This window comes from Python bivittatus, unplaced genomic scaffold, assembly GCF_059951505.1.
Source record: "Python bivittatus isolate LINGU-HERP-01145 unplaced genomic scaffold, Pbiv_v1 ctg000690_np1212, whole genome shotgun sequence".
In the NCBI taxonomy this organism is placed as follows: Eukaryota; Metazoa; Chordata; class Lepidosauria; order Squamata; family Pythonidae; genus Python; species Python bivittatus.
The window spans coordinates 21,116,481-21,136,708 of NW_028277096.1; the positions used below are offsets into that span (position 1 = coordinate 21,116,481).

General features: G+C 41.8%; 1 protein-coding gene across 1 annotated transcript; it reads left to right on the forward strand.

Annotated features, from left to right (window-relative positions):
* The first annotated feature begins 57 nt into the window (after positions 1-57).
* TUBD1 (tubulin delta 1) lies at positions 58-18,943 on the forward strand. The gene is made up of 9 exons (XM_007427646.4): positions 58-427; positions 2,146-2,337; positions 4,778-4,925; positions 5,570-5,786; positions 6,882-7,113; positions 7,548-7,712; positions 9,125-9,265; positions 14,967-15,150; positions 16,002-18,943. The coding sequence occupies exons 2-9, from the start codon at positions 2,169-2,171 to the stop codon at positions 16,102-16,104; spliced, it is 1,359 nt and encodes a 452-aa protein (XP_007427708.1). The 5' UTR covers positions 58-427; positions 2,146-2,168; the 3' UTR covers positions 16,105-18,943.
* The last annotated feature ends 1,285 nt before the right edge of the window (positions 18,944-20,228 follow it).

The following is a 20,228-nucleotide window of genomic DNA, read 5'->3' on the forward strand; positions in this document are numbered from 1 at the left end:
CGGACAGCGCGCGCGCGCGAACCCGACACTGCTGCTCAACCACAGCCCGACGTCATCGTGGTCGTCCTCCAGGACGATCCGCCTCGACAGACGCAAGCGCAATGGGTGAAATAACGCCCTTACTCTGCGCGCACGCGCACCACCTGGACTGCGGTTGTTCGATAGCTGGGGTTGGAGGGCGTGTTCACGAACCAGCGCCCACGTGCGCTGGCGTCGATGTCACGCGTGCGCCAAGCTCGCGACTGATGCAGCCGACTTGCCCTTTCTTGGATAATTCTTTCGCGACTGATTTTCCCGCCTCGGCCGACGGCCTGATGGGCGCCTGCGCAGAAGTCGATAGGGCCGTGACTGTTGCTTGGGGATACGAGAAGGAGGAAGCGTCGATGGAGGTGCGCGCATGCGCCGTGGAAGAAAGACGAAACGGCGGGTAAAACGGGCTGTCGTATATATTTTTGTATACAGTATGCATATAAAACATGCATACATGCTATATATATATGTTTATATATGCCACCTAATTATGTTAACTGTTGTTCATAATATAGCTGAGAATACTAACGCGGTGTGTTTTTTTTAATATAAGATTGCCTTTGTTATTACAACTGTTGTTGGATTCATAATTAATATTTTCCTAATAGCTTATCGTAATATTATTGCCTGATACAAAGGTTTATTCCTTTGTATCAGTCAAGTCATACATAAATATTTGTTTTAATAAATTTAATATAGTAGTGCATGCTAGTCTGTGAGCTTGACTTAAATAATAACAAGACAAAACATTTGACTGTTGTCTATTAATGTGTGGTAGGTATAAAGTTTGGTATATGTCAGGCTCATAGTCATAATTTTTATTTATTTATTAAATTATATGCTGCCTGACTCCCAGCGACTCTGGGGAATTATGATAATGATAATGATATGTCTGCCTGTAAGTCACACACACATCAACATACATGTATTAATATTATATTATTAATATTGTGCATCTTTCTCTGTGTATATATATATATATATATAAAAATGAGCAAGTGGTTTGGGGAGTATGGGATTTGTAGTCCAATGGGGAAGCCTGTTGCATCCCCTGTTAAGGGGGCTCCTTTATAGCCAAGATATGCAACTCATCCAAAGTTGAATTTAGTGGACTTTTCTTCTAAATAACTGGGCTTGGGACTTTTTGGGAAGAGAGCCGTACTTGTCTGGTGGCAAAAAAATCAGGAGTCAGGTAGCCCCCTTTCAGTCTAACCCATTTTATTAAGAGGCAGAAGATTTCATGAGTTGCAGTCCCATCAAATGCATGGAGTGGTTAAACTGATGTAGGATTAATTGGGATGAGGTGGGAAAGGAAGACAGGTTGCTGATGCAGAGTACCTGTAAGGCCGATTATGACTGATTGATTACATGCCATCAAGTCATTTTTGACTCCTAGTGACCACATGGATAGATTTTCTTTGGATGGGTCTGTCCCCAACCTGGTCCTTCAGGTCTTCCAATGGTGCCCCCATCGCCGCTGTAACTGAGTCCCTCCACCTGGTTGCTCGTCATCCTCTTCTTCTCTTTCCTTCCACCTTTCCCAAGATTAGAACCTTTTCCAGACAACTGGGTCTTCGCATAATGTGTCCAAAGTAGGATAATTTATCAATTAACAGTTGTGGTTGCCTCAACAAATACAATGCGTTTTTAAGAATTGTTAGTTGATGTGGTACTTATAATCTGTCTCTCACGTAACCTGCCTCTGCATCACCAACCTGCCTTCCCCTCCCTTTCCTCCCCACCTCATCCCAATTGAAACCCTACATCAGTTTAAGCCAGTGTTTCTCAACCTTGGCAACATTAAGAAGTGTGGACTTCGTGCTGGCTGGGGAATTCCAGGAGTTTCCACACATCTTCAAGTAGCCAAGGTTGAGAAACACTGGTTTTACCACTCCGTTGCATCTGCTGAAGTGAGCTGTACCTCGTGAAAGCTTCTGCCTTTCTGTAAAATGTGTTAGTTGGAAAAGGTGCTCATCCTAATTTTTTTGCAAGTAAAGTAGTGATTTAAGAGAGAATGTGTATGTTTGTGTATGTGAGAGAGCGAGTGAGTAAATAAATAAAGTTGGTGCTACCAGATTTCAGGTTTAAGATGGTGATTGAACTTGGTCTCCTCAGGATTCAGGGGTACGCAAGTGAGAATGTCCATCATAACCATTCAGCTGGGTCAGTGTGGCAACCAGATTGGGCGTGAGGTGTTTGATACAATCTCTAGAGACCTCCACAGCTCCCAAGGATTGTGCTCCAAGAAGGAGAATGATTCTTACCAGACAGCTTGCAAAGAACGTTTCTTTGAGGAGAAACCAGAAGGTAACCTATCATGTCAGGCAACCTGATAATCTCTAGACAAGTTGGGGCCAAAACTCCCCAAGGGAGAATGATGACTGTGACAGATCAAAGTGGGCACCAACTTGGGGAAGACTGATGGTGCATAGAACTTTGCCTGTAATTATAATTAGCAAAGCTATTTATATTTCTTTATCTCATTTAAGGTCTATCAATTAATGCTTTTTAGTGAGAGAGGCCCCAGTCTTAGTCCCATGTGTGATATGTGCAGTATTCTGGTTGGTGATCAAATAATTATCGGGCATCAGGGCACATTTTGTCTAGTATAACATAACTGCAGCCAAATTCCGATTCTACCCCAAGCATGCTCATATTTCTCTGTGCAAGCTGGTATTCGTGAGCTACAGACTGTCTTATCATCCATCATACTTTTTTTAATATAATTTTTATTAATAATTTTAATTACAGTAGTAAAAACTAATAGAAACTAAATTTAGAGAAAGAAAATAGAATGGAAAGAAAGAAAGGAAAAGAAGAAGAAGAAATGGATAGGGTTGGTCTATCCATAGAAGCAGACATCATTATTGACAGTGCTGATATTTTATATCATATGTTATGTTATGTTATGTTATATACAATATGATATATTGTATTTTAATTGGTATTTATTCTTATTTTTATTGTAAACTGCCCAGAATCACTCTCTGAGATGGGTGGTGACTAAATTTGAAACATACATACATACATATATATAAAATATTGTAGTTACTAACTAACTTCTGGCTCCATTTTTCAAAAATCTCCTTTAGTATTCCCAACGTTACAACGTTTTGTATCATTTTGTAAGTCCCAGAATTAATTAACATCATGCATGTATTTTTTTTCTTCTGCTTAAATTCTTTAGTCCCCTCTAGTGTCCAGTTTCTAAAATCATCATAGCAAATGACTTTCAATAACTAGGATAGCCAAAATAAGTCGGTTTCCCACAAGAAGTTGTTGTTGTTTTTTATATTCATTCCAAAATCTCATAGTAAAAGTCAGTATTCCAAATTTATCTGGACCCTTAATCCATTTATACCTTTCTTAGATCAAAATCTTATTTAGCTTTTTGCTGTTTATTTCAAATTCTTTAAGTCCTTAAGCTTGTAATTAATTTTTCTTTTGTTCAGAGTTGAAAACTCGCCTGATGAAGATTTTTCAAAGTTGTCATTCTGAAGGTCTCTAATAGCTTTAAGATAGTTAATAGGCAATTTCCAAAAGTTATTAGAAAGTGAGGTTTGCAAACTTAGTGTCCTTTAAAAGGCTCCACCGCACTTGTGAGCAAGATGGCGGATCCCATCATCTCCTGGCACTCAGACCCGCAGAAAACCTCTGTCATATGGTCTTCTTGCGAGGAGCAGATGTCTCAAGCACATGTGGGCAATTTCCTCTCCTCATCTGGAGAGGTTCCAAGGGACCGGTCTACTCACCAATTCCTTGATCTTTGCTACGGTCGTTGGCTCTGATTTTGCAGAGCCATCTTCAGTTTGCAATACCTCCACCGGAAGTCCATCATCCATCATACTGTGGACCACGTCCCACCAATTAGAAAATACACCCAGGATGGTTCTAGATTTTAAGAGAAAAAATCTTAAATGCCATAGTCTGTGACTTTCAAAAACACCAGTTTTAATTTATTTGCCAATATGTCAATACATTTCCTGATACCTGATATGTTCCCCTTCTCTGGAGATGTTAAACAGAGGCTGGATGCTTTGTTCTTGCACTGGGCAGAAGGTTAGACTAGGTGACCCCTAAATTCCCTCCCAATCCTCTGATTCTATGAACTGTAAGAATGTTGACATCTAGCATTTTCCCCCTAAAAACTAGAATAATTCTGACATGGAGTAGAACATAGGAGGAAGCTTAGCCTGTACAGATTTTTTAAAAATAAAATAACACCGTCCTTTAAAGGTAATAAAATGTCACATGGGAACAACTGCCATTGACCTGCAGCAGATCATTTGTCCAACATTCAAACTAGAACTAGGATTGTTATTCAGGAGGGGGGGAATTGGGCGATGGGAAGAGAAGGGGAAAACGACATTTTCTTGATTACAGAGATCTATCAAGAAGATCAATGGTAAAATCATAATGCGGTTTGTTAATCTTATGGCTAGGTAGATTGCATCATCCCAGCAACGTCTGGTTTATTCAGTAAACCATGGTTAAGCCATGATGTACCTTGATGTGCAAACCGGGCCAGTGTTGATCCTAGTGTTTTCTTTATATTCTTGAGAAGTTATTCACAACCACAGTGGAATATAGAGGAACATATGAATTCAGTTTTCTGTTTTGTCCATTTTAGAGAAGATTCTGTTCCTAATAGGAGTAAATCAGGTTTTGCCCTCCTATATCCTTATTACTTCCTATTTATTTTGTTGTTTTTAAGTACACGTTTGGCTTTTCTCTTTTTCCTATTTAGGTATGATCGCTCGGGCTGTTCTGGTCGACATGGAACCTAAAGTGATCAACCAGACTTTATCTTTGGCCTCAAGAACTGGGAGTTGGAAATATGCCCCCCAGTCTGCCTTCTGTCAAAAGCAAGGGTCGGGAAACAATTGGGCAAACGGGTATGTGTGATTGTATCCAGACTGGCAAAGCATTTATTTATTTCTCCAATTAATGCCTCAAAGCGTAGCTGCAAAAAGCATCATGGTGTTTTGCAAGTAAGCAAAGGTTTAGTTCAGTCCAGGAAGGAAGGAGAATATTAAGATTCTCTGTACTGTATTTATTTATTTGATGTTATCCCTGAAGGAATAAAGCATCAGAGCTCCTTTTGCAGTCACAAAACTGCGGCAGACGTATGGCTTCAGCAAGCTTGTTCCTATGAGGCAGGCAGGTTACAAAAAAGAAAGTTTTGGGAAAAGAAACCCAGAAACTTCAAAACCAACATGCCTATGCTTCAGTAACATACCCTAGTAGAGACATCGCTCCAAAACCAGCCAGGTGTTTTCCTCCCCTCCCTGTTTTGCCCGATGAAGAGTTTTTGAAATCTGAAAGCTTGCAATGACTTTGTAACATTTATTCAGCCTACCAACTCTGTTGCCTCAGTAGATTTTGATTTTGCTTTCTCGTGGCCCAGGCGGTAGCTACGGCTCTTGATGCCTCCCCTAGTTTCTATAACCAGGTGGTTTGGCAGTTTGTTCCTTGCATGATCTAACTGAACCACTGCTTCTCCTCCCCCTCCTCCTTTCCTTCCCAAACTCTGCCCCAGTTACTGCATTCACGGTCCCAAGCACGAAGACGCGATCATGAACCTGATCCAGAAGGAAGCGGAGAAGTGTGACCGCCTCGGTGGCTTCTTGATGATTATGAGCATGGCTGGTGGGACGGGGTCGGGCCTGGGGGCGTTTGTGACGGCAACCCTAAGAGAGGCGTATCCAAACTCCTTCCTGCTCAACCACGTGATCTGGCCCTACGGAACCGGGGAGGTGAGTGTCCCAGGTCTTTGGTGGAGGGTGCCGGATCTTCTTGCTTGTGGGTGAAAAGGAACCTAAGGCAGGAAGCGGTGCAGAGTGAGCGAGCCAGAATTACTGGGGGAGAGGCTTCCCTGGGATTTGGGGGAAAGGAAAGGGAGTAGCGATGCCAAGTTGCTTCAAGGATTACTTCACAGTTTGGATGGGTTTCCTGCTTCCAGAAGGCAAGAAACTGTGCCAGCCTTTTTCAGCAGCTGGTCAGAAAGGGTTGGAGGGCCCCAAAAAGGAGAAATTGGTACTTCTTTCCTAATGCAGGCTGAAGGACTTCACACGGCAGCTTCCGAGAATCCTCTTGGGGAGACACGTGCTGTATTCCTGAGGATATTCCCTCCTCCAAGAATGCCTCCTGTCTGGGTCTCCAGTGTTGCCCCCATGGGTGCTAAGGCTCCCACCCACAGATATTTCCCTTGGCACCTGTTGGGCTCTTTCTCCAACCTGTTTTTTTTTTTAAAGCTTCTTTTCAATAAAAATAAGTAACTGAAAAGCTAGCTTTGCTGCAGTATAAAGCTCTGGCCGCAAGTAGCACCTGAATTTCCCACAGTCCCCCAGCAACCCCACAGAAAATAAAAATGGGGGGTTGGTATAGCCAGAGATTTGCTGAGAATTGTACTGCCAGGGGCATCCACAAGGAGGGGGTCATAAAAGTGACAATAGCGGCTATGGCTGCACAGCTGAAGCCCCCCCCCTTTTTTAACACTGTAAATTGCAACACATGTAAAAAAAGAGTTGGGTGAAGCTTCAGCTGCACAGTCAGGACTGCCTTGACATTTTTGACACGCACACCGGCAGATGCCCTTGGTGTCTACATCTCCAGAAAAAAAGGCAATGTTCAGCTGAACAATACCTTCCTAGGAGGTACGGTGAGGAGTAGTTCTCACAAGCTAGCTTTCAGGTGAGTATTTAATGATCGGCCATGTCTGTTACTACAGCTCGTTTCTGGCACTGCCCACGATTCCCCGGAGGTTGAGGACAAAGGACTTCTGGTCTGGGATTCGCTTCCTGAGAACTGCCATACATAAAGCCACTCCTTTTCCCTCCTCTCTTTTCAAGGTTATTGTCCAAAATTACAACTCCGTTCTGACGCTCTCACACTTATACCAGTCCTCGGACGCACTTCTGGTCCACGAGAATGACGCCCTCCATAAGATCTGCACGCAGCTGATGAACATCAAGCAGATTTCTTTCCAGGATATCAATCGAGTGATTGCACATCAGTTGGGAAGCGCCTTCCAGCCAGCTTACTCCTCCGAAGGGGCAGCTCACTACAGCAGGTCACCTCTAGGTATCGGTTGCTGCTTCTGAAAAATGTCTAGCCCGCTTTTCCTCAAAATCATTCTTATGCAGTGCAAAGCAAAATAAAACAGAAGACAAGATCAGTGCTGCATAAGAATGCGAAGAAAGCATCCAGATAATAAACATTGATTACAACAATGAGCATTTTTTCTTAGTAAAGCGAAGCAAAGAAGCATGTTTTCAAAAGCATCAGAAACATAGTACATGTTGTGTATGATAGAAGGAAGTGGCTGAAAAAACTCAGTGCTTATGGTAGCCTCTTCTGTCCTCTTCTTCGTGTGAATGGTGTTTGCAAAGAAGTCCGTACAAGTTACTAGTCCATAACGTTTCCATTTAAGGCCCATCCATGCTGAATAATAGTTATTTCTGGCATAGAATCGATGTGTAAAACTGCACTGTTCATCTTTGTTTCCTCCTTTCCAGGGGACCTGATGGAAGCTTTAGTTCCCCATCCAGAGTTTAAGGTATTGGGCCTCCGGAATATCCCTCAAATGTCTGAGAATTCCCTTGCCTACACCACCTTTGCTTGGCCTGGGCTCCTGAAGCACCTCAGGCAGATGCTCATTGCAAATGCCAAAATGGAGGAAGGTGAATCAAAGCGGCATGTTTCCGGATATTGAAGGGGGTGTAATTAGAAGGAAGCGCCATCAAGAGAAATAGAATTTGTTTCAAATACCGTTGGGGTGCAAGGGATCAAATGGACTTAACTCAGAAGGTAGAATTGGGCAACAGATCAACAGTTTTCCTTTTCTACCTCAAGCTGTTGGATCATCAGGCTTATAATCCCAGAGAATATTCCATGCCTCTGGTTTTGCAGTCTTAAAACATTGTGCAGCAAGTTTCCCCTGGAAAGCTGTGCTTTGCTAGAGCATTCTGTAGAGATCCATGCCCTGGTAACTTTGCTCATGGCACTGCTGTCAAAAAGTGTCTGGGAACTTCCCTCTGTACGCTGGCATGCATGCTGATTAGACCTACCCTGGAGTTACATCCCCTTTGCTGGCTTCAGGTTCATTTTTGTTCCCGTTCCAGATGCCAGTACCCCTCTGTAAATCCGTCCCCAGCTTGTGACCGCATTATCTAAATGGATAATGGGATCCTCCTATGGGATCCTGTCTATACCCAAAATACAGAAGACCTGCTCAAGGCTCTCCTATGCTGAGATCTTCTCTGACTCTCACAGAAGCCTAAAATTGGATGTGGCTCTTTCCCCAGAACGAGTCACCCACGGTTCTCTGTTGCAAGATTCATTGATACAGAAGGGATGTGGTTACAAAAAATTCCAGCAACTGAACTGTTTTCCCCTTTCGAACCAATATATCCTTCCTAACAGCCTTATCATCCCATGAACAAGCAGGTCTCTTCGAAGATAACAAAGAGTAGTGTTTCTCAACCTCAGCCACTCTAAGATGGGTGGACTTCAACTCCCAGAATCCCCCAACCAGCATGGCTGGTTGGGGGATTCTGGGAGTTGAAGTCCACCCATCTTAGTGTGGCTGAGGTTGAGAAACACTGACAAAGAGACTTGCAGCTAGCTGTGTACATCTGAAACCTGCCAGTATGAATCTGGGAACCAAGATATAGCTATGGCCAGTGACAAGACAGCCCCGCCCCACCCCAAATCTCTGGAATGAGATATTCCTGGTGCCAATTGCACTCCCCTTGCTCTCATCAGGCAATTTTTAATATGTTAATTGCCTGCTACAGTGTTTAATTATGTGTCTGCTGATTATGCTTGTATTGTGCAGGAAACAGAAGACAGGAGTTTTAGATATGTTTGCTGCCTTGAGGTGACCAAATATGTGTATTTTGAAAAAGCAGGATAAAAATATAATAATAATAATGATAATGATGATGATGATGATGATGATGATGATGCATATTAGTAGCCTTTTTTAAGGTACTTGGGAAAATCTAAGAACAGCTTGCATTTTTTAAAAAAATAAATAACTAGTTCTAAACAGCTGGATTGACGTGATCTTCCTGTTCACATTTCCTTACAGGTATTGACTGGCAGGTGCGGCCTCCAGCCACCAGAGTTCCTGCAGCTCAGAAGCCATCTTTAAATCGGACGGTTAATTTTAATACTTCTATTGCCAATTTGGTTACTCTGCGAGGGAAAGATGTGCAGAGTGCAGATCTGGGTAAGCAACTGCAGCCGGGAGAAGCAGTGAGGACAGGTGCTCTGTGGCTGCCAGCAACCACCTTTCCAGTCCAGCCTCTCCTACTTAGCTCCTTCCAGAAATAATGGGGCTTTTAGGCAATCGGGAAGTTACTGAAGGTATTGTCGGTAGATCGTGGGAAGACCATGTTAGTCCAAATACACAGGTTTTTTCCAGATTTAAGACACATAACCCCCAAGGGCCACTGTGTTGACTCAGTATTGAAACCCTGAAACAGGAGCATCTGTGGGAGGGCGGGGGGGTATCAAAAAGTCAAGATGGTGGCTCCAGTTCCACGGTCGTAGTTGCTATCTGGACCTTTTATTTTCTCCCCACCTCCAGTGGATACCTTTGCACCAAATCGCCTTGCAAAAGGAGGAGAACCCTCTAATGGTTAGCATCCTAATTAATTACCACCTAGTGATGCTCCAAGGTTTATGGAAAATAGACGTCCCCACCCTCTATGAAAAGGGTGAAAAAGAGCAGAGGAAAGAGCTAATCAACAACCATTAGAGACCAGTCAGTTACCAAAAATCAAACCCATTGCAAAAATCACTCTGCTAGAGATGGGTCAAACTAACACATATCAGTAACTGAGCAGTCTGCCGCTCTTTTTTTTTCCTTAATAGTAATTTTATGAAAGATTACAATTACATGCACTTCTGGTGAGGATTCATGGTGAACTAGATGTCTCTGAAGGAGCAGAGACGGCATCGGTGTCGACCGAGATCGGTGGCCAGAGAGTGATTTCCGACTGGCCAAGTCTCTCCGGATAAAGGAGGGATTGTGAGATTGTCCACATGTACTCCAGACAGCTGCTCCTTGTGAATAAACTGCAGGAGCTGAGGTTTCTGCAGTTAGCTGATGAGTTGAGCAGCTGGGAGTCGAGGGATTGCAACCAAGCTCATAGCCTGTAATGGCATGTGGGACCTGGGAGACGGGGGGGGGGGGGGAAGTGATGCTGCCTAGGGAACGGACAGATAAGAGGGAGCATAGCCCACAGCTGGATAATGGACAGGGCAAGAGGCTCAGAAGGGACTCTCCCTAGTTGTAAAGGAGATGGGGGGAGAGTTGTACTTTCAGACTTGCAAGATTCTATCAATGTAGCCTTACAATGAAGTAGAATTAGCTCACCTGGTTGCGTTTCCTGTCCAGTCTACCTGGCAAGGCTGACAAAGCCTCAGTGTGGCCTTATAGACACAAAGTACTGCCAAGCCTCATTTCTTAATCACTTTTGGAAATTGCTTTTTAACTACTTTTCAACTATTAAGAACCTTTTTCAATCGACAAGTTTTGTAACACGCACTGGGTGAGTTTCCTTTAATCCTTAGCAAAAGAAGTTTTAAAGATAAGTTTAAGGATTTTTTTTTTTTAATTGGAATGTGGAGTGCTTGGGGTTCTCTGAGCTTGGCTGTCCTCTTGCAGACATTTCGTTACCCGGCTAGGTAACATCTTCAGTGCTAGAAGGGAGTGGGGTTTCCTCTCTATTTATATACAGTGGCATGCCCTGCCAGTGTTGGTGGAGGTGTGGGTTTTGCTTTGTTTTATTTTTTCCCTCTGGTAGTTTCTTGATTAGGGTGTTGTTTACTGCTGATTGTATGCCTGGTGATAATCTTGGTGTTAATCTCTGCTTATCTGGGTGATGATTGCTGGTGAGGAGATGTTCTGGTCTTTTGTTTTCCTTTTTATTGTGTCTTTTGAATAGTGTGTAGATTTGTTTATCTCTGTGTGCCTGTTGATGGCTGTCTTGTCTGAATACCAAGCTTCCAGGAATTCCCTCACATTTCTGGATTTAGCTTGGTCTAAGATGCTTATAGTTTCTCAGTTGAAACTATGGTTGTTTCTCCATGTGTTGTGAGAATTTTCATCATGTCTTCTGACTGCTAGTTGGTGTTCATGGATGTGCTCTGCCAGTCTTCTGTCTGTCTGTCCTACATAGTGGCTGCCACGATCCTTACATTGCATGGTGTAGATGACTCCTGTTTTTCCTTCTTGGGCTACTGGGTCTTTTGGTTTGCTTAAGATGTTTTGAAGGGCTTTAGTTGGTTTGTGTGCTATGGAGATGCCATGTGGTTGTAATAGTCTGTTGGTAGTTTCTGAGACGTTTCTGATGTATGGCAGTGTTATCCTTTTTATAGCTTGCGTTGGTTGTGTTGTAGTAGGTTGAGTGGCCAGGCACTTTTTGATAAAGTTGCGCGGGAAATTGGTATAAACAGCACAAGGGTGATTAGAATGTTGATTTTGGAAAGTTAAAAATGGACTAAGGGTCCAGATGGATTTGAAATTAATCATCAGAATTCTTCCCATAGGAAAATGCTGTTTTTGAATTCTTAAATGACAACACGATAAGATGGGAATTTGAATGTTGGACACAAGAGGGAGCCGGAAGGCTAGGAATTACAATTAAAGGAGAAAAACACTTAAATTTGACTTACTAACATGGAATGGAGCAAAATACTTTAACATTGGATGTTTTGCAGGATATTTGTGAGCAAAGGATGCAGAAGTTAAAAAGAGACTGTTATCTGTTTAACTGTAATGTTTAATAAAATTATTAATTTCTTAATAAAGTTTAATAAACTAAATTAATTTATTTTATTTAATTCTTTAATAAAGTTTAATAAAATTACAACAGTAAAAACTAATACAAACTAAAAAATAAAAGAATAAAAAGAAAAAATAGAAGGTGCAGAAAAGAAAAAGGAGAAACAATAGAAAAGAAAGAAAAAATAAGAATATATTAAAGAAAAAGAAAAGAAATATATAAAGAAATTACTTTGCCCTTCAATACCACAAGTATAAACAATTTTAGTAACTTATCACCTTCTCATAAAATACAACAAATGATTTCTTCTTCCCATATTCCCTCTTTATAAACAAATCCATAAAACCTTGTCATTTCAGTCCTGATGTCAAAGTCCATTAAGGCTTACCAGCGATAACAACATCTCTATTTTAACCTTGGTGAAATAAACTGAATTTGTATTCCTTCCTTTTACTTCTAACGATCTTAATCTTTAGTCCCTTCAAATAATGTTGTAATGTTCCATTTTTTTCTTTGTCCCTTCTCACAACATTCTTCAAAACTTTAACAAGCCTCTTCTGTAAATTCTGTATAGGAAAATTATCCAGGTCATTCTTTTGGTTTGCTATTTGTATATCCTTTTTAAATGATTAAGACATCAGCTAGTTCCTTTTGTATATCCAGTGTAACATCTTTTTCAATGTTATTCTTGTAGCCTGTCATTTTTAAATCCACTTTCAAATCAGTCTTGATCTTGTCAGGTAAAACTTGTTCCTCTTCTATAGCATCTTTCTCAGCTGCTGTATATATTTATTTTTGTATTGTCTTTAATTGTTTTAGAATTGTTCACTGCCCAGAGTCACCTGGTTGAGATGGGCGGCTATAGAAATTAAACAAATAAATAAACAAATAAATATTTTAAACACAATCTATCTATAGAGACAGATGCTATTAAAATTAATTTCTGGGTCCATTGTTCAAAAATATCCTTCAGTGTGTCCAATGTTAAAATATTTTGCTTCATTCTATAATTGTGAGTTGAGTTTGAGTGTTCTTCTCCTTTAATTATAATCTTCAGTTCCATCTAGTTCCCTCTAGTGTCCAATTTTTAAAGACTTATGTTTTTTTTAAGACTTCAAAACAAAAGCATTTCCCATGGGAAGGATTCTTATAATTAATTCCAAAACCTTATTTCAAATTTTTATCTGGACCCTTACTCCATTTGTAACTTTCTAAAATCAAAGTTTGAATCACCCTTTTGCTATTTATTCCAAAAAAAGTGTTTAAGTTCTTAAACTTGTAGTTAACGTCTTTCGCTAAGGACTGAAGGAAACTCATCCAGTGCTGTATAAAACTTGTCGATCTGAAAGTTCCCATTAACTGAAAAGCAGTTGACAAGCAATTTCCGAAAGTGATTAGAAAAGAAAGCATGAAAATGTAATGTCCTTTTAAAGGTGCTGACTGCGGTTTGAGCAAGATGGCTATTCCCTCATCTCCCAGAGCTCTAAACCTCCGGAGACTGCTGTCTTGCTGTCTCCTCGCAAGGAGCAATCGTCTGGAGCATTGTGGGTGATCTTTCCTTGTCCAGAGAGGAATTGTGAAGAGCCGGTCTAATCACCAGCTCTTCATTCCGCCATGGTCCTTGGCTCCGCCTTTTGCAGAGCTGTCTTCGGTCCACCATTTCTTCTCTGGAAGTCCAGTAGTCTACCTCTCAACAGTGGTTAATCAGATGCTGTGGGATAGCTTCGCACAGTGTTTTTGTTAACTTTCTCTTCTTTTCTCTCGTAATCATCTATTGAACTGAGATAAAACTGGTGGTATATCCTGAGAGGGGCTTTATTGCATTTGAGGTTCTCATAAACTCGGCAAGTTGTGAGTGGAAACATAATCCTGACGTAAGGGGCACCCAAAGAGGAGTTTTTAAAGAAGGATGACTTACTCTTTGTACAGTATAAAGTTGCAGGCATTCCAGAGCCATGAGCACTGCAGAGAATTACTATTTCATGAGGGATAGAATGCTGAATCAATGGGACTTTTGAGAATTGTGTAATTTCAATTCCTATCCTGCCTGCAAGTGCTCTGTTTTAGAGAATTAGGCAAATTCATAGATGGATTAAAAAGAGCAGCCATTGATGTGCCCCTGTGAGATGTTGTGGGGCAGATAACAAGGGAGAGAAGTCGCTTTCAAACCTGATTCATTGGCTTCCCCAAAGCAGCTGTCTGGCCTGTGTAGGAAATCGCCTGGTTCCTTGGAAGGAACTCCTCTGATTTGCAATGCAAACTACTCCTGGGCAGTTAGCACATTTCCAGTTCAGCAAGGTTTTCCTCCCGTCCATTCCGTGACCCATTTTGCTGTCTCTCGGCTGGCCAACCTCGACCTATGGAAAACATGATGGACAGGATGGAGGTACCACTGAATTCTGTGGGCAAATCACTACAGCAGTGTTTCTCAACCTTGGCAGTATGTTGGCTGGGGAATTCTGGGGGTTGAAGTCCACATATCTTAAAGTTGCCAAGGTTGAGAAACGCTGCGTTAGAGTCATAGTTCCATTTGTATAGTGCTAAAAGTTCACAACCACTTGCTAGCTTAAACGGTGGAAAGTCAGATTAAAACCAGCTGGGGTGGAAAGGTCTTACAGACAGAAAAAGAGGGGGCCTGGCACAGCACTTCCCTCTCCACCCAGAGAGAATTGGCCAGTGGGGAAAAGAAGGTCGCTCAAGTCTTTTGTACCTGCTTGATCTTACTTCTGGAGCTCTTTAAAAGGAGCAAGACAGAAATATAATACAGGTAGTCCTCACTTACTGACCGCCTTGTGCAGCAACCATTTAAAGTTACGACAATGCTAAAAAAATAATGTAACCAATCCTCGCATTTACAACCATCGCAGTGTCCCGCAGTCATGTGATTGCCATTCGCATACTTCGCAACCAGCGTGCACTTTCACTTGTGACAAGCAGAGTTACTACAGAAGGCAGAAGTAAAATCATAAGTCACAGTCATGTGATTTTTTGCTTAGCGGCCGTGTCATTTCACTTAACAACCGAAGGGCAAGGTTGTGATTTTTATGCTTAGCAACCAAGTTGCCGGTTCCAGTTGTGGTCACTAAGTGAGGACTACCTGTAATCAGATCTAACATTGCACTTTCTTGCCTGTCACAGGTGGTTTCCAGGATCCAGCCTTGTATACTTCCTGGCTAAATTCTCTGCAGGCTTTGAGCATCTGGAAGACCCCAAGAGCCTTTAATAAGTATGAGAAGTCTGCGTCTTTAGTCAGCAATAGCCAATTTTTGCTCACCCCTCTCAATAGCCTAGTGGGCAAGGCTTGGAAAATGTTTGCTTCCAAGTAAGTTGAAAAGAAATTAATTGCTTGTTATTTCTCACTAATATGCAGTTGTTTTGGTGTGAGTGGGACCAGTGAAAGCACATTAACCACTCTGAACCTGGGAAGTATAAATTGGTGTATACAGAATCTGTGTTAATTTTTTAAATGTCTGAATAGTTTACATCTTCTAGCAACAAAGAACTGTATCTTGCAAGTTATTATCTGCTCAGTTTCTCTCTTTCCAAATAGTTTGTTCTGATGCTGTCATGGGGAAGGGAAAGGATGCTCCACTTTCTGATTATGTCAGCCCACGTTTCAGCTTGTTGTGAGGCAGGAGCAGCATGGCTTTGGGGGTCAGGGGCCATATAATATGTGGGGGGCAAAGTAGGGGCCACAGAGGTGGGACAGTAATGCAAAGAGTGTGGCCTCACTTGCATCAGGAGGGCTTAGAGTTTCAACCTTTTCTGGGGGTTGGAGAGCTTTGCTTTTTAAACTGGGCTAACCCTGGGTTAAGGTTTTTCTGCATTCCCCCACCTCAGAACATCATGCTCATTTTTAGTTGGAGAGGACTTCCAGGGATGGGGTGTTTTCTGCAGGTTGCCAGCCACCTTGTAGGATGAAGTTGGAGGGCTGGTCCAGTTTAGGAAGTGAGTAGACAACGGGGAAAGGAAGTCTTATCTCCAGTCGCACTCAGGATGTAAAAGTGCACCAATGTTTCTGGCTCTGAATCTAATCAAACTGAAACTAATCAAAACCAATGGATTGATTTTGTCCACAATCAATTGACGTCCCTTTACTTTCCCTCAGTCACGGATAATTTGAGTTGGGCCGGTACCTCTTGCTTACCGAAAGCTCTTGTTCATTCCACACAGGGCTTATATTCACCAGTATTCAAAATTTGGGATTGAAGACGATGACTTTCTGGGCTGTTTCACAACTTTGGAACAAGTGATTGCCAGCTACAGCAGCCTCTGATTTTCAAATCTATCTCTGGATGGTTTGGGACGGTATTTAAGTTTTTCAGTTCCAAAAAACAGGCGACAAGTACATAAGTACCGTATGCATTTCCGAGATGATCAAAAACATAATTAGGAAAGTATCGTGTGCCCATCCCAACGAAGCACATGGATTCTGCAGTGCCTTACAAATGCTGGAGCTTCCACACCTACGGAGGTCCCCTCCTAGAACTGGGGAGCTCCACATTCTCGGCGGAGGAAGTACATTCAGCGACAGGTACTTGAAACGGGACGGTGCGCTCAGCTTTGGATCACATCGGGCACAGCCAGTGATTGGAGAGAGCCCTTTTTTCATTCACTAGCATGTATATTTTCTACATTCCTAGTTTTATGTGTATTGAATTGAATATATAAATTAATTTATGGCATCTGCCGGAGTGAATACTCATTTTTCTTCCTACAGCAGCAACATGGGGTGGCTTAATTTGAGAAAAAGTGTCTTAACAGAGTTGCCCTGTTTGGGGAACGATTTGAGCTGTAATCATCTAGATTCTCGCCCCATACAAATCCAGGCCCCCCCTTTCTGCTGTTTTGAGATCAGCAAGAAATGAGGACTTTTTGGTTCTTCTACAGATCGAAAGAGATCCTTGGCAAGTGGAATTCTTTTTGGCTGCTGTGAAAAAAAAAAGTTTACATACAATTGTGATGTTTGTTTGTATCTCACAAGTCACTTGTTCACAAAGAATTCCAGCCCCATTATTTTGGGAGCAGGGAGAGAGCTTGAATGGAAATTATACTGTGATTATTGATTGATCAAGTAATCTGTTCCATGAAATAAAAGAATTAGATTATCCAGACAAACCCACCACCCATTTCCACCCTATGAAAAATTGCACAAAGTGCCAAGATTTATTTTCATGAAATGGAGGGGAACCTTTGTCAACTTGCTGGATTTTCCAAGAGTTGTGCTAAGTGGATAAATGTGGCTTTTTTCACAAAATGGACATTTGGGGATATTACACATCATTTGTAAATAATGAAATTACACATCATGAAATTAACCATTTTTATGTGTGTGTATAAAAATTCCATTTCACAACAGCAAAAATGTAGCAGACATTCATGCATACACTCCTGGGAGTCAAGTGGTACCACAGGTCTGACATATGTAGACGATGCAATGACACGCATGAAGTTGCCATGGATTCTATGAGATGCTTATGCATATAATTTAAATACTGCATCAACTCCTCTCGCAATCAAGATTATACTCAGTTCCAGCACTTACAGAAAATATTCCTTGATGTCTTCTTCAGCCACACCATCTGGCCTGCAAACCTCAACTGAAATACATCAAGAGAAGCCATTGATGGCCTCTAGTTTGATGCTCTCCACGTGTGTCAGGACAATTTTTCCACAAGTTTCTCGCCAGCATGGAAGGGCACCAGATTGGGGAAATAGATGCTCTAATGCTTGAGTATCAAGAAAAAGCATCCATAATACCAAAGTGGTTGCTAGCAAGCATCATATGTTGACAGTGCTTTCAGCATCTACCTTTTCTACAGAAATTCTCCAGTTCTTCATCAATCACTAGCAAGAGACCATATTCAAATCATTCACCAGTGTTCCTGGACCATATTCTTTCAAGGCCATGTGTCTCAGAATAGCATATGCTTTCAGAGCATTGGGAGTGGTAAAACCTAAGTCCAAAATGCTGGCAGATTCTTGCAGTATTCCACACGCACTCAGAAACACTCAGAAGACCTTTTTCAGTATACCAGTAAAACTGACCTGTATACCTATTTATTTTTATTTAATAGTTGCCCATTGTCCCGAGAACCTCTAAGCAGGTTACAAGCCATACCGTGAAATAGCAGTAAACCATACTTTAAAACCCTGAAAAATAATGAGATGCACCATGGAACAAAAGCATGCTGTAGCTATTAATGTTGAATGCTAGAATATAAAAAATCTGGTCTTTAACTGATGGGAAGAAACTGTGTTGAAGCCAGACTGGCATTTCAAAGTCAAATGCTGATGAACTCAGTGTTCAGGCTGCTGGTGGTAGAAAGAGCAAGGGGAATTACCTTGATGGAGATATGCAAGATCTGTTGCCTAAATAAAAGCTGAAACGTTTTTACATCCGGACCATCCAGATAATATTCGGAAGTGACTCAGGCAGACGCATCCCTAATTCATTGAGGTATAAGGGGGGGTGGAGGTCCAGCGCAATCAGACTTGCAAGATTGTTATTATAGCCCAGTGTTTCTCAACCTTGGCAATTTGAAGATGTGTGGACTTCAACTCCCAGAATTCCCCAGCCAGCATGGCTGGCTGGGGAATTTTGGGAGTTGAAGTCCACGCATCTTCAAGTTGCCAAGGTTGAGAGACACTGTTATAGCCAATCGTAGTAAAATTAGTTTTAGCCTTCCTGTGGAGTTGATTTCCTGATCTGGTCTACATGGTGGGGCCAACAGGTGTGCACTAAAAAAGGTGCTTTTTAAGGTATCAGGATCCTACACTGTTCAGGCCTTAAACATATCAGTAAAATTTGAGGAATGCGCAAGAATTAGATATTATGTTTGATAGCTTAACACACTACCACCTAGAAAACGATAAGAACATCACTCACCTTCAGCAAATGACACACTTTATATTATTCAACACAATGGCTGGGCTCCTCCATCTCCCTAAATTAAAATGTGCAATTTGTTTAGGTTTGGTTTACGATGTTGTGAACGCAGATGGTGTCTGTTAACCAAGTCTTAGCGTGTTGTTTGTACACAATAAACTGAAAAATTTGAAGGCATCTGGTAACACTTTTTCAGACTCATAAATTTTGTTTTATTAAAAGGCATAAACTTTTGTGAACTCCAGCTCACTGATTTTTGGCTGCCACATATTAACACGGCTCTCCTACAATAACCATGCTGGCTGGGGAATTCTGGAAGTTGAAGTCTACCCATCCTAAAGTGTCCAAGTTTGAAAAACACTGTTTTTCAATTTTTATGTTGTATTACTTCCACATAAGCTATAGACCAACCGAACCCCACACAACTTGCCTCCAGGCATCTTATTTTCCTTTCTTGTGTCCCATACAGATAGGACACAAGATGGCGCCCAGATTCCACTTACCTCTGTTGGAGAGCAATTGGATTTTACCTGGATCTGCTTCCAATGGCAATGAACAGCTTCAGGTTAATTGCAATTGACTATACATGAAAGGCGCTCCAGATCTGGCCCAATGCGTATTTAATGCCTGTCAAACCTTGTGTGGCACAGATTAACCCAATCAGGTGCCTTAGGTTGGACAAGATGACCCAGGATTTCTAATCCATTGGGAAGGCACCAGGTCAGCAAAGACCAGTATGAACCACATCCATATGTTAGAGAAATTATTTACAATCATGTCCATCCATAACTGAAATCAAGAAACATGGATGGAGAACTTCTAGGTCCATAGGCTGTTGAGCATTCTTCCTTGTCCAGAGTCCTACTGAGTTTTTTTTTAAGAAAACCAATTTTATTTAACTCATAGCAGAAAAGCACTAATAGGCACCAAGCTTGGAAAACAAGCTTCGTGCTTGACTGCAGCCTTAGTAGTTTCAACTCAAGGAAAATAGTGCCCAGGAGGGATGGGATGGGATGGGATGGGATGGGATGGGATGGGATGGGATGGGGGCCAAGCAGATAGGTCCTAAGGTTAAGGCACCTGGAACTCACATCCAGAGCTATCCATCTATATCCCAGCCTAGCTCTTGACAACTTCCTATCTCACTGACCCACCCATGATTGATAGCTTTCTACCTCATAAGATTTACACATCTGTGTGAGAGATTTTTTTTTTTTAAGCAGCCCTCCAAATTACAACATGGAAATCTAACCTTCAGCAAATCTGTCCCCTTCAGATCATTCCATCCATGGATTTATTTACTGGCAGCTATAAAACAGGGAACCCTGCTGGTGTTGGGTTACAACCCCATCATCTAAGCTGTCTGGGTTGATGGGGTTTGGAGTGCAGGCTGTCAGTCCTCACTCTTCCTTATAGAACCCATAATATTTTTTTTCTCTAATTAATATTGGTGTGTTTGAGGATGGAAGGATGGCGAAAACAAAGTGGTGGTTCCTCCTTCAACTAAGGAA